The sequence below is a fragment of the Molothrus ater genome, chromosome 18, assembly GCF_012460135.2.
Source record: "Molothrus ater isolate BHLD 08-10-18 breed brown headed cowbird chromosome 18, BPBGC_Mater_1.1, whole genome shotgun sequence".
Taxonomy (NCBI): domain Eukaryota; kingdom Metazoa; phylum Chordata; class Aves; order Passeriformes; family Icteridae; genus Molothrus; species Molothrus ater.
Genome location: NC_050495.2, coordinates 10,036,757 through 10,051,653, shown reverse-complemented (window position 1 = coordinate 10,051,653; position 14,897 = coordinate 10,036,757). Strand labels below are relative to the sequence as shown.

The 14,897-nt window shown below is 47.2% G+C and overlaps 1 protein-coding gene across 3 annotated transcripts in view; it reads left to right on the top strand.

The window, feature by feature from the left end:
• Positions 1 to 14,897, top strand: part of TPCN1 (two pore segment channel 1) — a 42,504-nt gene that overhangs the window by 7,833 nt on the left and 19,774 nt on the right. For 2 of the 3 annotated variants that reach the window (XM_036393215.2, XM_036393214.2), the window contains exons 3-6: positions 9,741 to 9,865; positions 12,286 to 12,462; positions 13,301 to 13,414; positions 14,252 to 14,382. In XM_036393215.2, coding sequence (XP_036249108.1) covers positions 9,741 to 9,865; positions 12,286 to 12,462; positions 13,301 to 13,414; positions 14,252 to 14,382 — 547 coding nt within the window. Of the gene's footprint in view, positions 1 to 6,537; positions 7,081 to 9,740; positions 9,866 to 12,285; positions 12,463 to 13,300; positions 13,415 to 14,251; positions 14,383 to 14,897 lie in introns of those variants that run through there. The other variant, XM_036393216.2, reaches the window with a different exon arrangement.

The following is a 14,897-nucleotide window of genomic DNA, read 5'->3' as shown; positions in this document are numbered from 1 at the left end:
TCCCGTGTCTCTGGCTTTTGATCTGCACCTCGCAGGGCTCTCTCTGTGTCTTTACCATAATTGCTTTTTGCATGTGGAGAAGAAGGCTGCTTTTCACATGGCTGCTTGCTTTCTGGGAGCTGCAGGAGCAGGGTTGGGGTTTGGGCCATCTGTGAGTGGTTCTGCAGGATGCTCAGGCACCTGTGCCTCACCTGGGGACACCAGGGAGGTGTCACAGCAGCACCTTGGCCTTGGGGACAGATCCTGGACATGGCCAGAGGGCACTGCTGTGGTTTGAATCACACTGAGCATCCAGTGCTGCTTTCACAATCTCAGTCTGGTGATGTCTGTTTGGAACAAAAGGCTTTTCTTCTCCTGCTTGTGTGTAGGGGAACAAAATTTAGGATGTTTCTGTCTGCACAGCTGTGTTAAACCCCCTGGTTCTGTGGGGCTGGAGAGCTCAGCTGCACTTGTATTTCCTACCTAATGTGTGTGTGGTTCTGTATTGCCACTTGGGAATGCCTGTGGTTTATTCCAGCTATCACTGTTTTTGCAGAGAGAGAGTATTTTCACTATCCCCCACAGATCTGGGGAAGATTTTTATGGCACAAAAGCAAAGTGGATTTCACTAGAATGCACCAATATGTTCCTGGTCTTCATTAACCAAATGAAGAAATGCCTGTGGAATTAAGACTAAGGGATGAATGCTGGAAGTGGGAGCACTGAGGAAAATTTTGACATTTGGGTCAGGGGGATGAAGTGACCAAGTCAAAGCCCTTTCTCTTCAAATACAAAGCTGGTGGCAGGACCTTATCTCTAGTGGTTGTGAAGGAGAAGACTTAAACATTAAAATTTTCTATACTTTGAGGCAGCACAAATGCCTAGAAAACAGAAATGTTGATGGAAGGTTTGCAGGTGTTGGAGAGGCAGCAAAAAGTCACAGTACCACATCTGAACTGGCTAACACAAAATATATACAGATATGTAGATAAATATATATCAAATGAAGGAATAGCACCTGGAGTGGAGGAGAATCCTGAAGAGAAATGTGGTCAGCGGAGTTAAAGGTGCTCTAAAGGACTTGAGAAATAAAAAATCATATTAAATTATTCCAGCCTGTCAGGAATTCAGGGTTTAAGCACTCCAATAGCGTTACAGGGAAGCTCAAGAAATACTGAATATATTCTATATTTGCTGAAAAGTCAGATGACACAGTCATTGTATGACATATTCTTCCATCCCCACAGTAAATAGAGATAAAACAGCTGATTCTAAAGGCTGGCATTTAAAAATCAGCAGATGACTTTTGATTTCTGCAGCTGAGGCAGTCTGAACATTGCCATGAGAGTGACTTTCTTCCAGCCCCAGAAGGTGTTTTGCACCAGGCAGGAGATTGCAGGCCAGCCAGCCAAGATTTCCAGGCAAACAATGGGAAACCAGCAGTAGCTCTTCTAAAATCTGGATTCAAAGGACATATTTTTTGTGTGTGTGGAAGACTTTTGAAATCAAAGTTGTCCATTTTCTGAAGATGTGGTTCTGTATGAGGGCTGTAGGACTTGAAGCAAGGACCAGTTGAGGGAAAATCGGCTGTTCAGCAGATGTCACATCAATGGTTTAACTCCTTCCTTCCTCTCCAGCCACTAAATGCAACCTCCAGTTGCTGCCAGCAGTGGTTTCCACCAAATGTGCAGAAGCCTTTTTTCCTAATGGAGAACAGCTCCCCAGCTCTGGGGACTGGGGTTTTCCCTGCTCCTTTACACGTGTCTTCCTCTGAAGTTGGCAGCTTCTCTTCCCTGTGTGAGGGACAAGGCAGAGGAGATGTGGCAGTGTTGTATTTCAAAGGAATCAGCGTGGTGGAGTCGTGTTCTAACATTACAAAACACAATTACCTCCTTAGCATTGCTGCACCACAGCAAATAACTCTAATTGGTCTCAGCCTGTCACGGGAAGATGTTGAGAGTTTGTTATTTAGCTTTTAAATTTATGTTATTTTCCTGTTATCCCTCTTTCTTCAGGGAAAAAAAGGTCAGTAAGGCACATACCTTATTACTGCTTTCTTCATTCTAGTGCTACTTTGGCCCTGCTGGAGGTTTGTTACCCAAATTAATCCTGGTTTCTCCCAAAGCTTCCTCTCTGCTTCCCAGTGCTGAATTTGTGACTTCCCTGGAGAGCTGCTGGTGGCTGGAGCTGGCAGTCAGTCCTGGCAGCACACTGCTCTCCTTTAAAAGGCCAGATTGCAGCTTAATCAAACATCTTTCCAAGCTGCATCAGGGAAATCCAGAGGCTCTGCTTTGGAGAATTGAAATGAGGAACGTGCTCCTAAACTGCTGACATTGTGTTGTTACTGAAGCCAAAGCAGATCTTTAATGTGTTAAAAGCAGGAGACACTGGTTTCCCTTTTTGGAACAAAAAGAGGAAATACCTTCATGTAACAGGATATGTTAAAGAAATGCTAGAGCTGAGGGACTCTGATATTGTCTCTTTCCATTACTTCCTCCAAAATTATGAATTAGAAATGTGTGTGTGTGTGTATTTCACGTCTGGCCTCTCTCTCTGCCTTAGGCAGAGCTGTCTCTTCTGTTTTTCCTTTTTGGTTCGGTTCAGCAAAACCTTAACTGCTTCCAATTGTTTTTCCCATTCATTAGTTGTTCCATAGAGCCCCTCAATGACTCAGATATTTAATTCCAGTTATGGTATAATTTTATCTCAGTGTGTGTGAAGCCTTTGTTGCCGTGATACGATCGGAGTGATGAGATTATGGAGCATATTGGCTGCTGAAAGGATGGATAATGTGAGTCGTAGGTGATCCTTCTGTTGTGGCTTTGGCTTCTCCTTTCTGGTGGTGTTGTGGTTCATTTGTCGAGATAAGAAATAAAGGATATGAAACCAGCAGCAATTTGGCTTGACACAAGTGAGGTTCTTAATTATAGCTTCCTAATGCAACCTTTCATTTTGTGGGACTTTTACTGAGTACAAATGCTTTGGATTGGACTTGGCAGCTCTGTTAAGGCAGGAACTCCTGTGCTCCACAGTTTTATTTTGCAGGAGTGCCTGCTTCCAGCTCTCCCTGTGATATATCATGGACTCTCAGATGCAGGAGGATTTAATCCCACATCTGTCAGGAGGCAGCTTGGTGGAGCAGGGTTTAGACAGGGGGTGGTCTGCATCTGTCAGTTCATCTTCAGCTGCTGAAGTCTTGCTAACCTAATTGTGGATTCCAGACATCCCAAAAAGGAGGGATCTGCCCCTCTGCCTCTTGCTGCTATGTATTCAAGAGTGAAAGTTGTCCCAGGATCAAACAGTTCCTGGCCAAAACTTCCCACATCATATTTCAAGAGGAAAAAAAAAGCTGGAGTGACTCAGGGATGAGATCAGAGGAGAGCAGGTGTCCTGGGGAGACAAGGCACTGAACTGCGCAGATGAGGATCTCCAACCAACAGAGCTTGGCTGCTGTACATGGGGAAAATTATCCTCATCCTTATTTTCCTGGAAGTCTTTAATTTTTAATTTTTTTTTATTCTTGCTTACAAATGTCTCTGTCCCCAGGAGGGTGGTGCAGGAAGTGAACATCCATGTGAATGATCACAGCCCTTCTCCCAGGCCTCAGAACAAAGGGTTAACTGGCTGTGCCTCACTCAGAGCTCCCTGGATGGAGCCAGGCTTTCTGCTGGGGCTAAACCATTTCCTACCATGCTTTAGCTCTTCTGGCATGGTGCTCATTTGTGCCCAGGGGGTTTTCCATGTGTGCAGTGCAGATGTTAGCGAGGATGCAGCGCTCCCCTAATTAAACAGCGCTGCCCATCAGCTGTCTGCCGTGGAAGGAGCACGACTGAGAAGAGGCAATGATATAGAAAATGTGACTTACCATGCTGAGGGACATCTGCTCCTCCTTCACGAGGATTCAGCTCCCTGTGGTGATGGAGGCAGGATGTGAGCTCGTGTTGCTGCATCCTCGAGTCAAGGCGAGGACGTCGCTGGAGTCGCCTTTCGCAGGAAGTGGCAACGTCCGTGTTTTCTAAAACAACTTTCCTGTGTTAAATAGGAAGCTGAAGTGACTTTATTTGTTGAGCTTCACAGCAAGTGAGTGCTGTGAGAATACAGTAAGACAAAGAGCCCTGAGGCCTTTGCATATGTTTCTGCTGTGCTGTTGTCTCCAAGGAAGAGCATGACTCAGTTACGCTGGCTCGAAATATTCCAAAGTAGATTATTTCTCCTGTAGCAGAAGGGCTTGGCACTGCTCTCTGTTGGAGATGCCCTTTTTTTCTAGGCAACAAACTGACAGCAAATTGTTTAGACTTCCCCATGGCTGTTCTCTTCCTTCCCACAATGTCCCCTGAACCAGGCACTGAGATGTTTTGGGCAGCAGGGACCAGCCCTGCGATGCTCCCGTTGGCACGGCACTGAGCTGGCAATCAGGCAGCAAAGGCAGAGATTTCCCTGTCTGTCTGTCTGTCTCACCTCTGAGATGTGTGGCCAAGCGCCAGACCAGCTGTGCTTTCCAAGCAGCTCCCAGCTTTTTTTCTCCGGGGTAGGTGAGCCTGGCCTTGAAGAGACAAGCCCATGTGTGTTTGTGCCTCAGTGCTTGGAAGGAGCAGTTTCTTATCACCCTCCTTGGAGGAGGGAGGGAAGATTTATCCTCTGGAGGTGAAGCTGCATGGCCTGTGAGCCCTTGGAAGGGAAAATGCCCTCATTGGTGCTGGGACAACTCCAATACTTGACTAAAATCTTGGCTTTGGGACTGGAGATGCCTGCACAGATTGTGTTGGGGAAGGGTAGGCATCTACCTTGTTTCCATGTTTTTTTATGGATTGGCACCTTCTGTAGTGAGTGTTCAGCTGATGAGAGCTTTCCAGGAGAGAGGAATGCTTGTGGACTGCTGTCCTCTTCTCTTGTCCATCCTCAGCACAGCCTCAGGGAGCAGTGTGGCTGAGAGAGCCAGAAACCTCAGCCAGCCCAGGGCTCCTGGGTGTGAGCTCAGGGAGATCCAGGAGCACCAAGAGAACCTTTGATCCTGCTGGGATCTGCCTTCTTCCATGGGCTCATGTTCAGTGCTGTGGGATGCCTGGTATTATGTTTGTCTTAAACCAAAAGCTTGGGCTCTGTGTCTGAGTTTGGGAATTACAGATCCAGTGAAGATGGAGAAATAGAGGGGGTTATGGCAGTGAGGAATGCAAAGCCTGAAAAAAAGGACTCCAGTTGGATGGTAGAATGGTAAAATCATGGAATGCTTTGGATTGGAAGGAACAGACACATTTTTGGAGAACAGGTTGCTCCCAGCCCCATCCAGCCTTGAACACACTGGTGCCTGGACAGTTTGACCTTTCCCCAATGCAGGAGGTGATGCTTTCCTTCCTCCTCCCTCTTTTGGTGGATCAGGGACCTTGCAAGGCCACATGAATGAAGATGTGTCCTGTCTCCAAAGCTGTGTGTCCTTGGCATTTCTTTTTTTGCCTGTCAAGAGAAACATTACTCACACATGGAACTCACTGGAGCAACTTGCATATTGCATCTTACATTGACTCCACACGTGATGCATGAACAGTATGAATGACAGAATAAGGATATTTTTTGCTGGTTTAAGTCACTTCTGCCTTCATATGTTCTGCAGTGTTCTGTCATCACAGATGTACTTGATAAAATAGCAATATCTGGGCAGGATGGAAACTTATCATCCAAACCATCCTCAAGCATTTAGGAGACAGCCCTGGGAAGTCCAGTGCAGGCTTTGGAGTAGGGCAGTGAGCCAGTAAGGGAATCTCAGTCTGTTTCAGTGCAAGGCCATAAAAAGTGTGTGCTGTCTGGCAGGCAGAACATCTGGCAAACTGGCTAATGAGAGCCAGGCTGGGGGAGCTCCAAGGCAAAAGGAAGAGCTGCCCTGTAGGGTTGGTTCATAACTCTCTGAATTTGTAGGAGGTTACTAGTTTGTTGGAATTTTGAAAAAAATACTATTTATTTGAAGAAGTGCAGACATCAAAAACCAGGAATTCCAGAGTGACTTCAGTTTGATGTATAATAGCTGGCTGGAAAGGGTGATTTATCCCAGCCTCCTGTGGATGTTTTCTGTCCCTTATTCTCCTCTCAGCTCTGCCCTAGAGATCCCCCATGGCTGCATGAGCTCCTCCGAATGAGAGGAGTTTGTTTGCTCTCGGCCCATGGAGAGTTTTTCCTTCCCCTAAGCAGGGAATTTGTTTTGCAGAGGGAGAGGTTTGGGCTCTGGAAAGTTTATGCTCCTTCTCTTTCTTCCTTGTTTTTTTGTTTTTTATTGTAATGATGACATATGGAAACTATTTACACAGGAGCATGCTCGGCTGCACTGAATGGAAATGCTGGAGTCCCGGCAGTCTCGTTCTGGATGCCTTGTGTAAGCAGCCAGCTGGTTTTGCTTTTCCTTTTTTCCTTTTTTTTTTTTCTCTTTCCCCCCCCCCCCTTTTCTTTTTTCCCCTCCCTCCCTGCCTCTCTCTGTTTTCAGGGAACGCCTGGGATAAGTTACACAAGTGTAAGGAAGGAAGCTTTGCCATCTGTGACCGGCTCACTTCTCTTCCTTTGGCGTGCCCCTCGCGCCGCAAACTTCACCAAATATCTGTTTTCTTTTTCGTGCTGGAGATCCCTTGCTGTGCCTGCTCAGCACTTCCACTCCTCTCCCCGTTAGCTCATCGTGAGCAACTTGTGCTAAATGCCAAAACACGAGAGCGCAGCACATTCGCCAGCACCACGCTTGTGCCTGGCAGCTCCTCGTCCTGCAGCTCAACCTTCCCAAATCTCACCCTGGGAAACACCCAGGCAAAGGATCTCACTCCTCATCCTGCAGCTCGACCTTCCAAAATCTCAGCCTGGGCAACACCCAGGGAAAGGATCTCTCACAGAGCCCTTCCTCAGAGGGGAGGAGGGGAGAAGCCGCTCACTTCTGCAGGCAGCAGAGCAGGATCTTTTGTGCGGAGCTTGGCCCCGAGGAGCAGCTTTGGGAAGGAAGGGGAGGCAGGAGCGGCGGGCTGCGAGCACCAGGGGCTGCCATGCAGTGGAGGGAGCTGCCTGCCATCTACCTCGAGGATCCCGGGAGCCCCGTGCAGAGATCCTCCTATCTCATTGAGCTCCATACTGATGGTAAACGCCGTCGGGGATGTGGTGCAGCACAAGCGGAGCCGAGCTTGCATTAGTCTGTGTCATTGTTATCATGGGAGCAGCTGAGGAAATTAGCTCGCTGGAGGGCTGCCAAGCACACAGTCAGAGGGCTGCTCTTGGAATTTATTATTATTTTTATTATTATTTATGACCCAGATGATGCTGTTGCCTCAGGGATGCTAGATCAACCTTCTGGTACCTGATGGGGAAGGAGCTGATCCACAAAATGCAGCTCCCCACCGGAACACTCGAGTGCATTTGCTGTTGTCTGTGCCTGGTTTAGACAGCAGGAAAGCATCTTGATTTCTAGAGCTGTTTTTTGGTTCTGATTTGCATCTCTGAGTGCTGTTTTGTATTTGCAACCTTGGTGTCAGAGCTGGGACAGCTCTCCTGTGGGAAGCACAGAGCCGGGTCCTGTCCTGGGTTTTGCTGGGGTGTGTCTTTCCTTGTGTCTGTCCTTTCCAGAGAGGTTAATTTTTGCAAAAGAGCTGCTTCAGGGTTAAAGGTGATTTTGGTATCTTTGTCAGGGTTAAAGGTGATTTTGGCATCTTTGTCAGGGTTAAAGGTGATTTTGGCATCTTTGGGCAGGGTCCAGTGTGTTGATGTTTAGGTTAATGCTACGAACCTTTGCTGTTTTGGTCACAGTGTGTTTTGATCCTCATAAATTTTGTATGTTCTGCAATGTAAAGTCCAGGTTCTGATGAAGATATGCTCCTCCTGTAACTGTTTATCATCAAATGTGAAAAGGTTTTGCTCTCAGGCTGCAGTTTGAGGGAGTCTGTCTTTTTGGGACACATCCCCAGCAAAACCTTTGTAAATAATAACATTTAAGAACTTTTTAGAGCTTGCAATATAACGCTTCTGATTTTTGCATATGGCTGTCATCTCTTAGTTAAAAAGCAGACAAACCAGAAGGCTGCCATTCCAACTCCGTGGATAAATAAAAACTCCATCATTCAGGTTTTTTTTTTTTTCAAGAGCTGTGCTAAATCAAGGGATGTGGGGGAGGAACCGGCCTCATTCAGACATTTGTCCAGATTTTGAGTGGTATTTTAAGGGTGTGGGGGAAGCAAGGAAGAGAAACAGGCTTCGTGCTGCAGAATGCTCAGCAACCTGAGTGTGCAATCTGGAAGGTCTTCACAAACCCCAGAGAAATGTTATCTTAATTTGATTTGGGGGTGGAAGAGGCAGCTGTGGCTGTGCACTGGTGAAGGGGCTCTGATTTCTTCCCACTCCCTGCCTCTGCCAGGAGCACATGGTGCCATTTCTCTTGGCGGGTGCAGAGTTTTTGGCATGGGCTCCCTCTCCACTCCAGAGGGTGTTCTGGAGAGACTGAATCAGTAATTCATCCAGGATTATTTTGTCACAGCAAATCTTCAGCAGGCTGTCATGAGAGGGGAAGAGAACCTCGTGGTGCTTTTTGCCCACTCTCAGATAACAACTCTGAACACAGAGGGAATGAGCTGCCACACCACAGCTCCTGTGCTCATAAAAAAAGGGGGAAATCAGCACTGCTGTGCTGGCAAGCTCCATTTTACATGTACCCACTTTGGGAACATGAGGCACTGGAGGAGGGAAGTCTCTTCTGAGAGCAGGAACAACCATGTGATGTGGGGAATGTTTGAAACTCTGAAGAACTGAGAGTGTGGCTAGCTCCACCACAGGCCCTAAGCAGGTGTCACTGCTGGGGGTTCTCTGCTCAGTATTCTTTGTCAAAGGTAAAATAAAACCTCCAGTCCCAGAAGAAGAAACCAAGTGACATTCCCTTTTTGTACAGTAATTGTCTTCTTGCTTAGTTGTCATCTGTCTTAATAGTACTGAGGCTGCAGAATGCAAAAATGGCAATTATTTTGGAGTTTACATACATGCCCTGTATAACTCTCCTGTGAGAAGGGCACTGTGTATGTGCAGCTCTTCTTGGGACTTGCTTTTTTGCAATTGAATTGTTTTGGGGTTTTTTTTAACAAAATCTTTATTTACAAAATCTGTTTAACACATTCAGTATGGCATTGTTCTGTAGTTCTTTGCTGGTGAGAAGGACAGGCGCTCAGAAATGTCAGAATTAATGTGTGCAGTGTGAACAGAAAATTCATCTTGCGGTTTGTTTGCATCAGAGGGGTGTCAGTACTCATCAGCACCTCCGAGTGTTGATGTGTTATTTAGTGAAGTGCTGGGAGAAATGGGGCTTTCTGCTCCAAGTCCTGACAGCTTCTCTCCTCACACTGGTGCCCCATGGCAGGGGCAGTGCTGTGTCCATCCTTCCATGGCCTCTGCTCCAGGGACACGTGCAAAAGCTTTCTGCTCCTGCAGCAAATGCTCTTCTCCTCACTGGGCTGGCCACCCTGGGAGGCTGGTGGCTGTTACCTGCCTGCTTGTAGATTGTGATGCTGATAGCAAGCTTCAGGCATGACAGCACACACCCCTGAGCCAGGAGAGCTGCTTGCTGTACTGAGTAGGAAGCTGTCTCTTCTGATGATCTTCTGGGAGCCTCCCCGTGTGCAAGTGCTGCGTTTCAGTGTCTCTTTAAAGCTCCTACCTGCCAAGAGTCAATTTGTCAGTGTGCAGCTGCCACTTTCCCAGCTGCCCTGGCTGTCTGTGATCCCAGAGCCTGCTGATGGCTGATCCCTGTTTCTCTGCTGCAGATGGAGGCAGCTACGACGTGGTCAGCGATGCCTCCAGCCCCGCGGCCAGGGAGTGCTGTGCCCAGCAGAGCTCTGCCCGCCACAACTGGGAGATGAACTACCAAGAGGCAGCCATCTACCTCCAGGTGAGCCCTGCTGCATGGGGGGACAATGCTCTGCAGGAGCTACACTGCTTCTTGGCCATGGGAAACAAACAGCTTCTGTTCTGGGCCTGAAAATTCAGTGCTTTGCCAAGGATTCTGCTTTGGGAGTGGGGCGGTGCTGGGGGCACCTCCAGTTAGGCTTTGGGAGTCATTTGGGGCAACCAACAACAAAATCCCCAAAAGGGATTTCCAAAGGACTGTGCTGGCTGGGGTTCAGGATGTGCACAGTTCTGCCACCTTGGCATGGAGGTTTCTGTAGCTGATCACAGATTGTCATTTCTGCAGTTGCTCCAGGGGGAATGGTCAGTGCTCTCCTGTTCTGCAAGTGCAGGTCCCAACCTGCCTAGGCCATGGGGTGGCCCAGTTAGTGTCAGTCAAGTCCTGCAGGTCATGTGAGACACAGGAGAAAGTAGAGGTCTTGATTTCTACAGGATTAAAGGGTGCTGGGATTAGGATCAGCCCAGGAGTGAAATTTATATTTAAAACAGCAAAGAATCAAACCCCAGCCATCCTTCAGAAACACCATCCTTACTGCAGCTAAGGGTTTGCTTTTTTAAGGTGCTGTACATCTGGTGTGAGCAATTAGCCACCAAAACTGAGCTTCTCCCAGAGCTGTCCAGTCTGAAGTGGTTGCTGGTTCCATTAGTGTCCGTCCTTCCTTCTCTTTGTTCCCTTTCAAAGCTCTGCGGTGCTTTGGACCCAGCTAGGTTGTTTTTTGTTTTGTTTTTTTTTTTTTGTTTAAACCACTGCAAGGTGACAGAAACTATTTGTTGTCTGTGCTCTGACCCCACAGGACTGAGAAATCTCACTTCTCAGATATTTTAAAACAGTGTAGGCTGGACCTTGACAACACTTGAGCTCTGTGGTGTGCTGTAGCAGCCCTGACAATGGCAGGGTGGCTCCAGCCTCCATCCCAGGCTTTTGTTTAAACTCCTGATTATTGGAGCATCTCTGCAAAGGGTCATTGAGCTGTGCAGCTCTGATGGTAATGGGCACAGCAGGCCTGGCCCTTTGGATGGGGATGATTGCTGCTGCTGCCTTCACCAATGGCCACGGTGACACTGTCCTTGAAATGAGGTAGAATTGCTTCAAGAGAGGTTTGTGAGCAGTGGCTGCAGGCAAGTGTTGGGTCTGGATAAGAGGGCTTTGCTGTCCAGGCACGTTTGGAATTGCTTGGCTCCCAAGAGGCAGGATTTAGGCTGTTTGTCATTCCACAAGTGTCTCCTGCCAGGGTGGATGGGAAGGACCCTGCTGATCCCAGCCTGGGCTCTGTGCAGGGCTGGCTCTGTCCTGCTCCAGCCCAGCTCTCTGACCCAGCAGTGTTTGTTCTGAAACCCAGTGTGAGCTGGAGAGTCAGTGAGACACATTGGGAACCCTCTCCTGAGCGAGTCTGGAGAATGCTTCACTTCCTAAAGGAGAGTTCCCTGACCTCGTTATCCTTTTGCAATCGCAGCTATTCTGCTTTGATAGTAATAGCTTGGCTGTCCTTGCAGTAATTGCCTGCCTGAGAAGATGTTAATTTAAATAAAACCTCACCACTTCTTGTGCATCTGTGTGGCCCTGCTGGGGAAAAGTGATCTCTTATGACAGTTCCCAAGAGGCAGCAAGTTTCCTGTGAGTAACAAAAGCTCCCTTGCCAGAACTGTTGACTCTAGAAAAAGAAGAAGCTGTTGGGTGGTTCTGATGAAAACCCTCTAAAATCTCCCCAAACTAAGTTTCATCCTAGGGGTAAAAATAGTCACGATGTAGCTGTTTGAAAATCAGTTGTAGGCAAAGTGTTAAGATGGAGTATCTGACCTTTTAATGTTAATTAAGCTTTCTAGTTAAGAGGGAATGACAAATCAGCATAGAGACTTGTTAATTTTGCATGGAGTCTGTCTTATATTCCTGAAGCAGAAAACACTGTGTGTGCTCCAATGTTTTCTCCCAGACATTTTGCAAGGCCAAGATAAGGAGGAACAACTGTCAGCCAGGTGCCCTGGAGCTTATCTGGGTGTTTTCGTGTTCTGTCCTGGAGAAGTTTATTCAAATAAGTCTGTAAACATGTGGAAGTAGTTGCAAGTAAATGAAGTGCTGTGTTTGTGTTGGGATGTCAGCTGAAGTTTCTTTGCCTGCCTTTACAAACTCTCCCAGCTCTCTGCCTCATTGTGAAAAGGCTCAGGGGTTTCTGAAGCAGGAGTTTGTGGATATTAAAGAGTTTCATTACTGAAATGTGGTTATGAATAGAAGGGGATATCCCGTGTGTGTAGAGTCCATTCCTCAATAAACACATTAACAACAGGCTGTAAATGGGAATTGTCTGTTGGGAATTGTATCTAATCCCTATAAAATCTGCATTCTTTACTCTTTTATAGCACCACGAGTCACTAATGCTGTTCCCTTCTTTATTCCTGCTGCCCTAGGAAGGAGAAAATAATGACAAGTTCTTCACCCACCCCAAAAATGCCAAAGCACTCGCTGCCTACCTCTTTGCACACAACCACCTTTTCTACCTGATGGAGCTGAGCACGGCCCTGCTGCTGCTGCTGCTGTCCCTGTGCGAGGCCCCAGCGGTCCCCATGCTCCGCCTGGGCATCTTTGTGAGTACTGGCCCTAAATGGCAAAGTCTGCTTGCTCTGCAGCCTGGGGAAGAGGAAAATGATGGCCAAACAGAGAGGAAGGAGGAGGCAGTAAGAGGAAAAAAATCCACCTGGTTTGTTCTGTAAATGGTTGACAGCAGATAGGCCAGACAGCAAAACTTCCTTTTTTCCATCTGATCTAGGCAGACCACAATGAAAGTGATACTCATTTTGTGTTATCAATTTGTGCAGTTCTTCATTTAGTAACAGAAATAAGTGGGTTTTTCCTTTTTCATGAGATAACTCAGCAGACTGTGGGTTTTGATGGGGTGGTTTCAAAGCTGTTGTCAGGGCTGGTGCCATCACCCCAGCACTACCACTGGTTCCTAGAACACAGATCAGGACCTTCCCTGTGATTGTCCAGAATTCTAATTCAAGGAAAAACCCTTCTCTCCCTGCCCAGAAGCTCTCCTTCCTGTGTTCCACTAAAAAAAATTAGTCTCCATCTTTTTCGAAGTGTTTCTGCTCAAATTGTTGATGTCTTGGCCTTTTGTTTCAAATGTATCAGTAACTTTTTTCCTGTGTTGCTCAAGCCCAGAGGGGACATGGATTTCAGGAATTTCTGGCCTGGTACTGCTTCGAGAAAAACTGCACAGGTTTTAATGAAAGCACAAAGCAGTAGATATAGAAATTTTGAAAAACACTGCTATGATAGCTGTAAAAGAGTGGCTTGGGGTTTTCCTGCATGCCACAAGGCAATGCTCAGACTGCTGTCAAACCCAGCTGCTCCTTGGAAAAGGAGGGGCAGGAGTGTGGCCTCTGCTGTGCTGCTCTTCTCACCAAGCCTGTGCTGCGGCAGGTCCACGCTACCCTGGAGCTGTTTGCGTTAATCGTGGTCGTCTTTGAGCTCTCCATGAAGATGAGGTGGCTGGGCTTCCAAACCTTTATCAGGCACAAAAGGACTATGGTCAAGGTGAGTTTTCTTGCTTGATTGTCAGGGTTTCTCCTTTAGCACCTCCAAGAGCCAAAGAGCCAGATGCAATACTGGCCTGCACTGCAGCAGGGTGACATAGCTGCTGTGTCCCAGCTCCCGGATGATTCATGTGAGATCCCTCAACTCTCAGGTCTCAGAATCTCTGCTGCTCACAGTGACCCCAAAATACGTTAGAAAGTCTAAGAAGGAGTCAGAACTCTTCTGTTCTCGTTCTCAAGGTTGTTTATTGTATCTTATTTATAAAATTCTTTCTCTGGCCTGCTGAGGTCCGTTCAGCAGGTCAAACAGAGGCACACTGACACCCTCAGGGTGGTATTATCTTTTTATACTAAAAACTATGTCTACATTATTTACCAAAACTTCCCAATACCTATCACCCAATACCTATCACCTATGTTAGACAGTGAGCTTCTACTTTAAACCAATCCAAAAATGCCAGCATCACCCAGAAGATGGAGGGTAGGAAGAAGAAGGAAAAAGGACATGGCACGCCCAAATTCCTCCATCTTGTGACCCTGAGCCCCCATTCTAAAAACCTCAAAAATCTTATTTTTTCACCCCGTGACAAACTAACTATTATTCTACTTAAACTCTCTTGACTTGTAATTCCTTATATAAAGGTGGTTATTTGCTCCATGGGTCAAGATCAAAGGCACAGGTGTCTTGGGCTCTGTGCCAAGGGCTCTGAGCCCCCTGGGCAGGGCAGCCAGAGGAATTTCCTGGGTTCTGACACTCAGGGACACCTCCCATCCTTCAGATGTGCAGATAAACAGGTGGTGAGGCAGAGCTTTGCCTCTGATCCCCCCTTTCTTGCAGACGTGTGTGCTGTTGGTGCAGTTCATCGAGGCCATCGTGGTGCTGGTGCGCCAGACCTCGCACGTGCGCATCACCCGCGCCCTGCGCTGCATCTTCCTCGTGGACTGCCGCTACTGTGGGGCTGTCAGAAGGTGATGCTGGGCTCTGCCCTCCCTCCTGGGGCTGGGCTGGAGGGAAAGCACTCAGATCCTCAAGCTGGGCATGGGTCTTGGGTCTTCAAAGAGAGAGGAGCTGTTGTTGGTTGGTGTAAGGTTGTTTATTGTGTGAATACATCAGTCTCAAAGATTTCAGAGTATTGAGGTCTGTGCTGAAGCTTCCTGGCATAGAGTCCTGATGTTCTGAGCAGCAGCTACTATCCCTTTTTTCCTTTTCCTTTGCACCCCATACGGTGGGATTTTATTCATAAATCATCCAATCAGCTAAAAACACGATTCTAAAACATTCTTCCTATCCGAGCTTGATTCTAATGTGTGAAAGTAGTGTCAGTTCTTACCCAAAATCTACACATGTACTTCTGTCTGTTCATGCAAATAATTCTGTCTGTTCTATCCAGAAATGCAAGCAATGTTCTGCTGTTTTCATTATGTCTGGCACTAAGTAAATTTTGTGAAAGGTAACGCTGCTGAACTTTAAACTAGGCTTTAGG